The following is a 13,067-nucleotide window of genomic DNA, read 5'->3' as shown; positions in this document are numbered from 1 at the left end:
GTCTTCCAATTGTAGATATACTTGGGTGTCCTATTGTATAGGTATACGGCAGCACGCCAGATCTCAACCCAAAGGAACGAAGGCAGCTTTGCTCCGATTCTCATCGCGCGAGCTTTCTCCTTGATCACACCCCCCGAGCGCTCTGCGCCGCCATTTTGACTTTAGGCATATGGCGCGGAGGGCTCTAGGCGCATCCCGTGTTTAATACTGAGGAAGTCACTTACCTGGTGACTATCCGGGATCTCATTATCACACTCGATGACTTCGGGCCTACACTGGAGTTATCGCTCTAGTGTTCTGAGTAGATGCTCAAGTGCACCGATAAGCGTTGGTGCAGTTCGATCAGGAAGATAATAGTCCCAGATATAGCCAGAGTAACAGTCGGTGACCAGCATAGCTGAAGTGTAGCCTGGATCCCCACTCATGTCGTAGAAATCAATAGCAAGTCGGATTCCAGCCTTCTCAGGTGGAACTCGTCTTTATCGACGGACTTGGCGCTTCACCTTCGCCATTCCGCAAACATCACACTCAACCGTGGAGATCCCTCTGATCTTCACCCCCCGAGATTAGCCCACGAGGTGCTTGAGTACTTCAGGCCCTGGGTGTCCAAGTCAAAGGTGCCAAAAGGCTTCGTCTCCACTGCAAGGAGGGCGTTTAGTCCACGAATCATACTGTTTCCGTTTAGCTAGGAATGCTGCTGCTGTTATTGACTTGTCGATATACTCCAGTACGTACTGGTCGAAATGATCCGTCAATGTGCAGAGGATTGAATCATCTTTCCTGCGGATTTGGTTGTTGTTCCCTTTGGTATCCCAGTAGTAGCCCCTTTTCCGCAACTGGCGGTATGACACAATATTGCATGCAAAGTTTATGCAATAAGCTACATCTCGCAATCTGAGAAGAGAGGGCCCTTGGGGTCCTTGAACGCAAATATCCACGTTCCCGTACCCGTGAATGGCCACTGGTGACTCCCCTGCATAGACGAAGTCTCCAGACGGTGCCGGTTAGTAGTTAAGGAACCTGCATACTTCATTAAAGATATGGATTATCGATCCAGAGTCAAGGATAGCAGAATGTCTGAGAGGGTAGGGGGCACAGTTGAAGGCTGCAATAAAGTTATGCATCACTAGGTAGGTTGCCTTAACGTGTGCCATACCCCGCCCAAGTCACTCGTCCTAAGTGGTTCTATCTCTACTTTTAGACAATCATTTAACTTCCTCCACCAAACCAATATCATTCTTAAGACGGTCATTTATTAATCGTTATATCGCTTAGTTAGGCTCCCATCCTTCGGCTTTCTGGGCTAGGAATAAGTACCAGCAGCCTTTCCAGTCATGGAAACCTAAACATCCTCGACAGGTAGGGCCATCCGGGTTCGGATTGACGGTCGTCTCTGCTCGTTTTCGTTTTGTTGATACTCCTCTTCCGCCGCCTCGTGCTCTACGCCCACGGCTTTGGCCTCGCGTATCTCGATGTGCATAGGATGTTTCATCCGTTGCCCAATCTAAGGCGTCTCCTTAGACTTCAATAGTATCATTATCGCAGTCTGTGGTTGCAGGTCTGTCGTTCCTAAATGCAGCGCCGTATATGGCTGCGAAGGCGCCTCTCTTGATTCCTAACGGCCTTCCGCTAGCGTTGGCCATTTTGGCTTCGTATCGAATGTCGGCAGCGACCTCTCGATAGTTGAGGGAATTATTGAGGATTTGAGGGCATCGGTGTTGTCGGAAAGTAGATGCCCAGCTGGGGAGGACGTGATACATTGCTCGGTTCAGGTCTTCCGCCCAGCATTGCGCGTCGAGGGCATCAGGGACTTTCTTGCTGATCGCTTCGGCCATGGTCGTCTCCCACTCCGTGACCCACTCGTTGAGTTTGTTGATCTTCGGGGCTATATATACGGCTTTGTGGTACTTATCGCGCGCTTCAGGTCGAAGGCATTCATTATATACCACTCCAGATCTTCGTAGCTCCTAATACCACTTATCCAATCGGTCTCCCGTGACGCAGGATGTTTTCTGATACGTGGCCGAGACCGTCTTAAGGACAAACTCGACCAGCTTCTACTCCTGTTTCTTCGTCTCTCTATACGCCGTTTCTTTCAGAGAGTAGATCCTAATATCATGCTCGTATTCCGCTCTTCCTTCAGACGTCAACTCTCCGATTCGCCGGGGCAGTACGTAATCTGAGCCGGGCATCATTATGCCACTATCGGGATCATCCGGATCTGCTTGTCTGGGGTAGTCTCGGATTTCTGGAAGTTCTGGTCGCTGAGGCCATCGGATACGATCGGTCGGATCAATATACTGCCACAGGTCGTAGGCGTGCGCCAGTTTCTTGAATTCGTTAGACCAGGAGTCCTAATCCTCCGGAGATGCGTAGCTAATAGTCCTCTCGGCGTGTTTGGCCGACATGGTGATAGAATGAACCGAAGGTCGTATGCATTTGGGTGCGCGGGTCGCTGAGATGCAATTGAGACTCTTAATTGTCAGACATTACGTGTATTCGGTTCATTGATGTGAATTGGTGTATTTATGTTGTGTTCTGTTGAAATCTACCCCTTAGAGGTTTTACCATTTCGGCTGTAATCTTAAAGTATCCCTGCCTGCACGTGAGACCCCAGCACCTGTTCAACAATAATGCCCTGTAACGGCCACTGTTTTTCTTATCAAGATACCGCCCTGCAGGTCGCATGGCCGCCGGCCAGTGATCAACCGATTCTTATTCCCTCGCTTCAATGTTTGCACTGATAAGGGCGCAGCTGAGGCTGGGGTTCTTGGCCAATTACGTCCGTGCGTTCTTATCATTGCCCCCATGGGGAATTTCTTATCGTGCAGCTGCACCCGGGAATTGCTTATCTTGAGAGGCCCGCCGGCACTTGAACGGGTTCATTATCTTAGGTTTTGTAAAACGGCTGTAGTGTTTGGATGTATATAACAATGATGAAGATCTCAATGAAAATGGTTGTGGCAAATGCTCTTGTGATAGACTCTTGAATCCTAAACACCAACCTTACTGCAAATATATCACAATGGCTGGTGGCGGCGGTCCTTCATCCGGCACAGTCGAGCCTCCTCTGAGCCAGGCCTACGGCTATGGCATCGTTGTTGGTCTCGGCTTTCTTTTTGCCCTGGGCATGATCTTCACGACATGGGTCTTGAAACGGTACAACCATGAGAAACAGACCTCGGAAATGTTCAACACCGCTGGCCGAACGGTTAAGTCTGGTCTTGTTGCTTCAGCTGTTGTTTCCAGCTGGACTTGGGCTGCTACCCTTCTTCAATCATCTGGTGTCGCGTACCGATATGGTGTTTCTGGGCCATTCTGGGTAAGTCGACTGTTTGTGAATCGTGAAATGTAAATTGTGACTAATAATTGCAAAGTATGCTTCTGGTGCTACCGTTCAGATCATTCTCTTCGCGACCATTGCCATTGAGCTGAAGAGAAGGGCTCCCAATGCGCATACATTCCTCGAGGTTATCCGAGCTCGATATGGCCGCATTACTCACTGCGTGTATATCTGTTTCGGTCTTTTCACCAACATTCTCGTCACTGCCATGTTGTTGACTGGTGGCTCTGCTGTAGTCACTTCTCTCACTGGCATGCACACTGCTGCAGCATGTTTCCTGCTACCTCTCGGTGTTGTGCTGTACACCATGTTTGGAGGGTAAGTCAGATTAGCCTCTAGGGAGGGAAACGTGTCTAACTCGTCAAATAGTATCAAGGCCACTTTCTTGACAGATTATGTTCATACCGTCATTATTCTCGTCATCATCCTCATCTTCGCGCTCACTGCCTATGCAACCGGCAGTGAACTCGGATCGCCTGGCGAAGTCTACGATGCGCTCACCAAGGCGGCCAAGTCTCATCCCGTTGATGGCAATGCTGAAGGCTCATACCTCACCATGCGATCTCGCGAGGGTATCATCTTCTTCGTCATCAACATCGTTGGTAACTTCGGTACCGTATTCATGGATAACGGTTACTACAACAAGGCAATCGCCGCTCACCCCGTTGCCGCACTTCCCGGATACATCATTGGCGGTCTTTCATGGTTCGCTATCCCTTGGCTCTGTGCGACTACCATGGGACTAAGTGCTTTGGCTCTCGAGACCAACCCCGCGTTCCCTACGTACCCCAACCGCATGGACCCTGCTGATGTCTCGGCTGGCCTTGTTCTGCCATACGCTGCTGTTGGCTTGTTGGGTAAGACTGGCGCTATTTGCACTTTGATCATGATCTTCATGGCTGTCACTTCTGCGACTTCTGCTCAGCTCATTGCTGTTTCCTCCATCTTCACCTACGATGTTTACCAGTAAGTTCTTCGTGTACGAAAACTGGTACCTTACGCTAACGCTTCTCTAGGACCTACATCAACCCTCAAGCCTCTGGCAGTCGACTTATTGGTGTCTCACATACAACTGTCTGTCTCTATGGCGTCATCATGGCCAGTTTCAGTGTCGGTCTTCACTACGCCGGTATCAGCATGGGTTGGCTATACCTCTGGATGGGTGTCATGATCTCCGCAGCTGTCATCCCCGCTACTCTGACTCTTCTCTGGAAGCGCCAGAACTGGATTGCTGCTGCCGTGTCTCCCGTCCTCGGTCTTTTCTGTGCGCTCATCGCTTGGACTGTCACCTGCGCCAAGGAGTTTGATGGTGTTCTCAGTGTCGACAACCTTGGTTCCAACAACCCTATGCTTGCGGGCAACGTTGTCGCTCTATTGAGTCCTCTGATCTTTGTGCCGCTCTTCACATTCGGTTTCGGCTCAGATAGCTACGATTGGGCTTCTATGGCTGCTATCAAGCAGGCTGACGACACCAGCGACTCCAATGGTGACTCTGAGACTGCTGTCGTGACCAGCTTCGCCGTTGCTCCCGAGGAGGACATGGCCAAGCTCAACAGGGCCTCAAAGATTGCTAAGACAATGACCGTCTGCATGACAATCGCTTTCCTGATCCTCTGGCCCATGCCCATGTACGGAACATCCTATGTCTTCTCCAAGCCCTTTTTCACTGGCTGGGTTGTTGTTGGTATCCTCTGGCTGTTCTGCAGTTCCATCGCTGTTGGTCTATTTCCTCTCTGGGAAGGTCGACAAAGTCTTGTTCGTGTCTTCAAGGGTATGTTTGGAATGGGAGGATCAGATATTACGGAGGAGATACAAGGAAAAGCAGTGCACGAAGAAAAGATCGATGAATTTGAAAAGCAGTAGTAGATAGAAGATTAAGCATAGTTTAGCTTATCTTGGCATACCATGATATTTGTTAGTTGAAAAAGTGTTAGTAAGCAAAGTCTTACGTCGCCCAAGCCTACGATCGTGATACAAAGTGGAGGCGTGATTTATCTCCAGCAAGTTGCGACCACTTACTCAATTGTCACAGCCAGACACTGGCCATCTGTTTCAGAGTGTTTCCCCGACTTGTATTGACAGGGCAATATTCAGAATGGTCACTATAAATCTGGCCTACAGCGCCCCCGTCAATCCAAGCGGTGCTTCTCCCATCTTGTCAGAAGCTCAAGTCTGGAATGGCCTCAAGCGCAAAGTCCGGAAAGCCCATGAATTTGTGTCTCCCATTCTTGAGTGCGAAGTCCTCAGTGAAGAAGATACAGAAGCAGGCACAAAAGTCACCCGGCAGGTCACATTTGACAAAGAAGCGCGAGGTAGCAACGACACCGTTGTCAAAGAGGTAGTCTACGAATTTGCGCCGACTCGGGTCGATTTCTATCAACCAGATGGGAGCAAAATATTCAACATCGTTAGTGTTGACCAAGGCGGTAATCTGATATTGACCTTTGCTTTTGAATGGTGGCACCCGCAAGTCGAGGCAGAGAGCGAAGAGGCCAAGCAGTTGCGCGAGAAGTATTTCAAGGTGAGCCTTTTGCGCTGAACTTTGGAAACATAGAGCTGACTCGGCGTTGTAGATGGCCAAGGGGGCCGTGGAGGGTACTATCAATGCTATTCGTAAGTTCGTAAAACAAGGCGAGCTTTGAGAAAGACCTAGGTCACTGGCTAGAAAAGGATACTGTTTGCTTTGCAGGCCGTAATGACAGGGTCCGTCGGAAGGGGGGTATCAATTCATCATGCAGAGAATATCTGAGAGAAGGACTGTACTATAATAAGAAATAGAAAAGTCACCAAAAGAAACATCGTTCGCTAAAGGAGTGTTTTCCTGATCCCAACTGATCCTCTGAAGAGACTGCGCTGTTGACCAATACTAATGCCCGGATCACAACGCAATCGTCTGCTCTCGAACAAACTTCTCCTCAGTTTCGGAACTCCTAATTGGCATGATCCAGATATCGTACGGAATAAAACCGCTATCGGGGCCAAGTCCATCCAAATCATTTCTGATTAGGCCTCGAAAGCGAACCTTCATATCCTGAAATGCAACATCGTCGTTTTTATGGACTCTATCATCCCAACTCCTACCTTCGCGCTGAACAATAAATCGAATAGCGTCAATATCGTGGAAGCCAGGTATAAACTGAAACTCCGACATTGACATGCGGCCGAATGTGTCGTGATGATCCCATAGCGTGAGGTTTCCAGGTGACTTTTCGACACTGTATTTGATGCCGTATCTTGGCCTTCTAGTGGTAGCCTCTGGTGTCTGATATGTGGCCTGAGGGAGGGGAGGTGGAGGCATAGCTCTAGTCGCTTGATTTGCCTCTTGTACAGGGGTTATGTCTTCAGTAGCCAGCTGGGTCTTATCAAAGAACATTGGCTCTGAAGTTGCGCGAGGATTCTGTGAGGTGCCGACATTAGAAGCTCCAGGGGTCTCTGTTCCAAGCTCTGGACTGAGACGGGATCCCGGGTCGCTTTGTCGACTTGGAGGTGGTGACAAAGATTGAGAATCATCCTCCGTGTCGAAGGTTGGTGTTTCGACAAAATTAAGGCGCTGGACTGGTCGACAGCTGCGGCCTGATGATGTGTATTTCTCAGTAATACCGTCTATAGCGGCGGTGGTCTCTGGACGTTCAGTCATCTGAGCGACAGGGGCAGTTGGTTCAGAAGAGACCGCAGTGTCGCTCGGAGGATTTATCGCCGCTGTGGAGTTTTGAGGAGGCGGTGTGATGTTGGTCATATTGCCTGCCGATAAAGTCTGGTACGGTCAGTTGATAACCCTTTATGCATCATATCATGGACGGGTAGAGCGATAACACCGAGAAGACTACCTACTTGATTATCTGGTCCCCTAGGGCGTAGAAGAAGGGTGTCTAGATCTGGAAGGGTGGGATCATTATCTGAATCGTCTTCGTTCCATGGGTCTGTGTCCATTTTCTCGCCTGGAACTGAAGGTGACATTACGTTACTGACAGAAAACATGTTAGCTAGAGTATAAAGTTTGAAAGCTGGCAATACCTTTGTCCAAGTGTCTGAGATCTCTGCCTCTCGTTACGTGCTGCTTGTTTCTTCTTGGATGGTGAGTTAGGACCTTTTTGATGTTCTTGCTGGTTATGGCGAAAAAAGAGTTGGGCAAGCAGCTTGACGATTCTAACACTTGGTCAGTAACATATTCTTGCAACTGCTTGAGGGTCCTACGTTTCATCATCCTGTCCCCAGATCAGTGAGCCCCCAGAAGAAGAGCTCTCGCTTGCTGGCCAATATTGCTGTCCTCGGCCTTCTATGACTGCAAATGTCTTCGCCATATACTCGAGGTCAACTCTCTGTCTTGCATCGGTCCACTTAATCAGAGAAGCCCCGGGCACTCCATCACTGGTCTTATACCCCTCAATAAATTTCTTATAAGCCTGCACGAAGAATCGGCTGGAGGGATTGGACCGCGGATAACCTAATGCGATTTGGAGAGGGGTTATTTTTGGAATATTCCCGATCTTCTCCTTACTCATGGTTGATAGTGAATGTTGAAAAATAATGTCAGTCGGATAAGTATGATTCTGCTTGGAGTTGGATCCGGGTGTATACTCAAAAACTGATGATAAGTCAAGACACTAAAGGAATAGAAATGCATTTCCGTGAGGGGAGGCCTCTGCCTGATTTTATGGTCAAGTCTGCCTTAGCTGAACACCCCAGCCAACTCGAAACCTGAAGAGAAAAGTATATAAACATTAAGCGCTCTCCAGAAACACCTAGGCCTCTGAAATTGGCCTCCAAACCTCATGACAAAAAGAGTCACCGAAATAAACAGTTCTAAGTATTTCTGCAACACAGACTCCACGACCATCTCGGCCTTCAGCTTTAAACCATTAAAATCAGAGTTTTATAGCCCGAGTAATTTGTCACCAAGTGTGCAATCTTGGGGCTGTTTGGTCGGTATCGAGAAAGTGTTGGTTCAGGACCAACAGTTTTCTGCATGAGTGTACCCTCTGCAGGAATTCAAGCCAATAGGAATATCTTCAGCAGGCCAACAGAGGCTTGTGAGCTATAAATAGCATATTTTCGCCTCTCTCTTTTCTTTCTTCCATTTCATCTGTTTCACAAGAGTCGTCCTGGGCTTTTTTACGAACAATTCTGAAGCAATTGCTGGTTATGGTGTGTTGTCGCTGCGGCGCAGCCCTTGCATGGGCCAGGATCGAATCTGCCTTGCAAAAGGAGCCCTGATCTACGTAACTGCCAGTTAAGAAGTTGGATTCTTCAAGTGGAAGCATTCAATTATCCATCAGTTCAGCCTCTAGTCTTGTTGCTCGGTTTAGCTTCAAATCGGTGCTGCGATTGACTGATACTCCCCGAGCGTGCCGGCTCACTTCGCCATGACGAAATTGTTGCCCGATAGTGATGCCCCCCATATTGCTTCGGCAGTTCATATCTCGGTTAACTGATTTTCCTGATTGCCTCCGACTTTATGTGCACTCTCATAAAGGATACTGTGAATGCTAGCGCATCTCTTCTCACAATCAGACAGCATGAATTTTTCTAAAACTTCTACTATACTTAGAACGAGGTCTCCGCTGCGCCACCTCTGCTGTCAACTGTATTCAGATGAACTCAATCGTAAGCTAGCTCCCTAGTGTGCTCAATTGATCCACAAACTGCCGGCATTGGAGGATTACATGTCCAACCTCCTTCGTGAGCTATGACAATCGTCCAGGCTTCTACTGGTCGCACATTTCCAGCGCAACACAAAAACGTGTCGCGCGTTCCATTTTCTGTTCCAGGTTTCCCAGTGACATGTACTGCATGAGCACGCGATAACTGATGAAAAAGACCATGATGTTGCCGACATCAGTCCGTCAATGACTCGGGCAGCCGATTCCCTGTAGGAGCGGGGAAACGTTAAGCTTGATTACCCAAAAGTCAAGCTTATTATCCCACGTCCAAGAGAGTCGTTACGCAAGAACCTCTACCCATCAAACCCCATCAGGCAGGTGAATAAACACGCCGATCCCTCCCCGCAGCAAAGCCAAGTAGCCAAGCCAGCTCAGCCATTGGCCGACTCTGGGGAGCTTCCCAAGAGGGTTACAACCGCAAGGCATGACGACATTCGCGAGAGCTATCCCGAGCTTAGGATCGTAAGCTTACCGACTGGGAAAGGAAGTTCATCCATCACGATAAGAGCTTTGGCAAATCAAAGGCAACCTTGGCCCGAGATGGGATCCTGTTTGTTGGGAATACCAAGGACCTAAGTGTTGTCTATGCAATGGTACCATTGTAAGGTAACATGACACTGCAGAATGGGGCTGGTCATGTTTGCGGGAGTTGCATTTATATCCGAAGCTTCCCATTGCTCCGCGATTACTTCCCCTCCCAGGCAAAGGTTGTGAAGTTCAATTGACATTGAACCTTCGTTATGCATTTCCGACAGCTCTCGACAATCGCAGCTTTCGCTGCTGGCGTATCTGCTTGCCAGCGTGATCTCGTCTTGGGCAAGCGACATACACATCGCCAGCCACTGACCAAGCGCAATGCCGATTGGCCTCCAGTCTTGACGGAGCAAGAAACTCTTCTTGTCAATTCCTTTGACAATTCATCCATTGAAAAGTGGTCTGACTACTACGGTCACCAGAATAAGCTGGCTGGCTATGGAAAAGAAGCTGCCCAGTGGACCGCTGATCGTTGGTCCGAGAGCGGATTTGATGCGCACCTGGCGGAGTACCATGTGTTCCTCAGATACCCAGTCAGTTCATCTCTCTACTTCACCGGCCCCAACGGTACAACAACCGAGGTGAACACCAAGGAGGAGGTGCTTGAAGAAGATGATGTTACAGGCTGGGATGTGCTTTCACAGCAGACCTGGTTGGCCTACTCGCCGACCGGAAATGCTTCTGCCGAATATGTCTACGCTGGGTAAGTCAAGTTTTCAAATGGCCTGGATGTTTGTTGCTGACTTTTGGCGCTAGCCGAGGCTCAATCGATGATTTCGATCGACTAGTCGAGCTTGGTGTCGATATTAAGGGCAAGATTGCTCTTATCAAATATGGTGGTCTGTTCCGCGGTCTCAAAGTAAAGAATGCTCAAGATCACGGAGCCATTGGTGCCATTATCTTTACCGACCCTGGCGACGATGGAAACATTACGGTTGCCAACGGTTACGAGGCGTATCCTGGTAAGACTTCTCATATGACTGCTCTGAAAAGCTCATGCTAAGTAAATGTCAGATGGTCCTGCTAGAAACCCCAGCTCCGTCCAAAAGGGCTCAACACTATTTCTGTCCACCCGTACCGGCGACCCTACAACTCCTGGCTACCCCTCCAAGAAGGACTCGCCTCGAGCTGACATCTCAGAGGTTATTGCCAAGATCCCAGCTCTGCCAATTTCTTACTCGGCCGCTCAGCCTCTGCTGCAGGCTCTCAATGGCCACGGCGTCACCGCTGAGAAGGTGAATCGTACTGCTTGGACAGGCGGTCTCGATGCCGACTATAGCTCTGGCCCTGCGCCTGGCGTGAAGCTCGCTCTCAGCACCGTCTCTCGTGATTCTATCGAGCCGGTACACAATGTCATTGGTGTTATCAACGGAACCAATGCCGACGAAACTATCATCATTGGAAACCATAGAGATACATGGATGGTCGTAAGTAAAATCGCGAGCAGATACTCACAAAGTTCATCACTGACTGATTAGGGCGGTAACGGAGATCCCAACTCTGGTTCTTCGATCCTCATTGAGCTTGCTCGCGCATTCAAGAAGCTCACTGATTCAGGCTGGAAGCCCAAGCGAAACATTGTTCTCGCATCTTGGGATGCGGAAGAATGGGGCATCATTGGCTCTACTGAGTGGGTTGAGGAGCACGTCAACTGGCTCACTGATACGGCTGTTTCATATCTGAACATCGATGTTGCTGTTAGCGGCCCTCGACCTAATCTCGGTGCTTCACCTGAGCTTCATACCTTTGCAACCGAGGTTCTCAAGAAGATCGTTGATCCCAACTTTGGTGGCTTCAATCAGTCCCTCTATGACGCTTGGCATGCTGCCAGCGAGGGTGACATCGAGATCCTCGGCTCAGGCTCTGATTACACTGCTTTCTTCCACCGCGGTATCAGCTCTCTTGATACTGGAAGCAGTGGAGGTGCCGGTGATCCTATCTGGCACTATCACTCCAACTACGATACCTATCACTGGATGTCGACCTTTGGTGACCCGGGATTCCATGTTCATACCGCCCAAGGCCAGTACCTATCGCTGCTAGCTTACCACCTGGCCACTGATGACATCCTTCCCTTTGACACTCAGAACTACGCCAAGGAGCTTCGAGCATACTACGAGGATCTCTCTGAGTATGCCGAGAGCAAGGATGCCGATCTTGATCTCAGCGAGCTTGACGAAGCCATCGAGCACTTCAAGAAGAGTGCCGATGAGGTCAAGGCTCTTGAGAATCTTGCCCGTGAGCGCGATGATGACGTCCTCAAGAAGGTTGTCAATCATAAGTACCGCGACTTCCAGCGAGGTTTCATTTCTCAAGGTGGTCTGCCTGACCGTGACTTCTACAAGCACGTCGTCAATGCCCCTGGTCTCGACACTGGCTACGCTGCTGTTACCTTCCCTGGTATCACTGAAGGCGTTCAGTATGCTGAGGACGGTGACTTCTCCGTGGCTCAGGAATGGGTCAAGAAGACTGCTCGTGGTATTGTTGTTGCTGCGAACATCTTGAAGACATAAACGGTGTCAGGGAAGGTTTAGAAGGCGAAGGACTTCATTTCAAGTCAATCATTTATGAACGTTATGATCTCATGGTTATGATAATTATAGTACTTGCATAGCATTCTAAGGTGTTTTGGCTGGTGCCGGTTTGGGGTTTGATTGAGCGGAGTTATATGGGCACAGTCACAAGAGGATAGGAGGTGATAGTAAATCAAAAGAAATTGAGACAAAGATTCAGATGCTTCCCTCAAAACTTTATGCGAACTCTATCCTTGTATGATGCCTAATCATTGCTATAATCCCTTCCCCCCAGAAGTCAACATAGAACTCATGAACGTGTTTCGAGCCAGAACATCAGACAGTACTTTTGTGTTCTTTACGTACATTGAATATTCTCACCATAGTTGAAGCATTAGATATCTTGTTGAGGCGCGTTGTCAGCAGGCGTTCATAGGCGCCAAAATCGAGAGGCTGTCGCGTCTCCAGCCTGATGGTCTATGAATCCGCGAGATATTTGTCTCGGATTCGTATACACAAATAATGTATGTAAAATTGCAGGAATCTCTGATTCAATTTTTGTCCCAATATGAGTCTTTCCAGGCGTCGGCCAGTTGGGTCTTCTATAACCTTCCGCCAGCAGCCTGACCTGTTAATCATGTTCTATAACCCATTCTTCTCATTTCAAATATTCTCTCTGGTCTTACCAAGCCGCCGAGAAAACGTACACAACTGCCGACAGATGTGTAATCGACGCAGCTTGGCGCTTGGCATCACCGTTTCGCTACCTTGGCGCCGAGAATTCTAGAATCCGCGTGATGAATCTTGTTCAACTACACGATACGACACTTCAGGTTGCATTACGCGTATAGGTCGATCGAGACTCATCTGTCAGTGTTCTTTGTGCCTTGCGACATGTCTTGATGTTTACCAATAGATGATAAGCATTCTCTAAATCAGAGGGTGTATGGTGTCATGTATTCGACTCAAGATATCCCATCCACCATCGGACATAAGGAATGCAACAAAGGTAGGGCA

General features: G+C 48.9%; 4 protein-coding genes across 5 annotated transcripts; 3 read left to right on the top strand and 1 right to left on the bottom strand.

The window, feature by feature from the left end:
• Positions 1 to 2,901: 2,901 nt before the first annotated feature.
• On the top strand, positions 2,902 to 5,302 carry FOIG_10253 (uncharacterized protein). Its single transcript, XM_031210576.1, has 4 exons — positions 2,902 to 3,322; positions 3,378 to 3,661; positions 3,713 to 4,309; positions 4,360 to 5,302. The coding sequence occupies exons 1-4, from the start codon at positions 3,026 to 3,028 to the stop codon at positions 5,204 to 5,206; spliced, it is 2,025 nt and encodes a 674-aa protein (XP_031060054.1). The 5' UTR covers positions 2,902 to 3,025; the 3' UTR covers positions 5,207 to 5,302.
• A 45-nt stretch (positions 5,303 to 5,347) lies between these two features.
• On the top strand, positions 5,348 to 6,157 carry FOIG_10252 (uncharacterized protein). 2 transcript variants are annotated; one of them, XM_031210575.1, is made up of 3 exons: positions 5,348 to 5,864; positions 5,917 to 5,956; positions 6,014 to 6,157. In XM_031210575.1, the coding sequence occupies exons 1-3, from the start codon at positions 5,439 to 5,441 to the stop codon at positions 6,037 to 6,039; spliced, it is 492 nt and encodes a 163-aa protein (XP_031060053.1). In that variant the 5' UTR covers positions 5,348 to 5,438; the 3' UTR covers positions 6,040 to 6,157. The 2 variants fall into 2 exon arrangements, with proteins under 2 accessions (XP_031060053.1, XP_031060052.1); XM_031210574.1 differs by having other exon boundaries at positions 5,917 to 6,157.
• FOIG_10251 (uncharacterized protein) lies at positions 6,154 to 7,845 on the bottom strand (the record flags this gene model as incomplete). Its single annotated transcript, XM_031210573.1, has 4 exons — positions 6,154 to 7,097; positions 7,175 to 7,307; positions 7,358 to 7,489; positions 7,538 to 7,845. The coding sequence occupies 4 exons, from the start codon at positions 7,843 to 7,845 to the stop codon at positions 6,222 to 6,224; spliced, it is 1,449 nt and encodes a 482-aa protein (XP_031060051.1). The 3' UTR covers positions 6,154 to 6,221.
• Positions 7,846 to 9,678: 1,833 nt separating this feature from the next.
• On the top strand, positions 9,679 to 12,368 carry FOIG_10250 (uncharacterized protein). The gene is made up of 4 exons (XM_031210572.1): positions 9,679 to 10,240; positions 10,294 to 10,499; positions 10,552 to 10,964; positions 11,016 to 12,368. Exons 1-4 carry the CDS (start codon positions 9,744 to 9,746, stop codon positions 12,048 to 12,050), a joined length of 2,151 nt encoding a protein of 716 aa, XP_031060050.1. The 5' UTR covers positions 9,679 to 9,743; the 3' UTR covers positions 12,051 to 12,368.
• The last annotated feature ends 699 nt before the right edge of the window (positions 12,369 to 13,067 follow it).

This window comes from Fusarium odoratissimum, assembly GCF_000260195.1.
Source record: "Fusarium odoratissimum NRRL 54006 unplaced genomic scaffold supercont1.17, whole genome shotgun sequence".
Taxonomy (NCBI): Eukaryota; Fungi; Ascomycota; class Sordariomycetes; order Hypocreales; family Nectriaceae; genus Fusarium; species Fusarium odoratissimum.
Note: the sequence above shows the minus strand (reverse complement) of the source record. Positions and strands in the feature narration are given on the sequence as shown.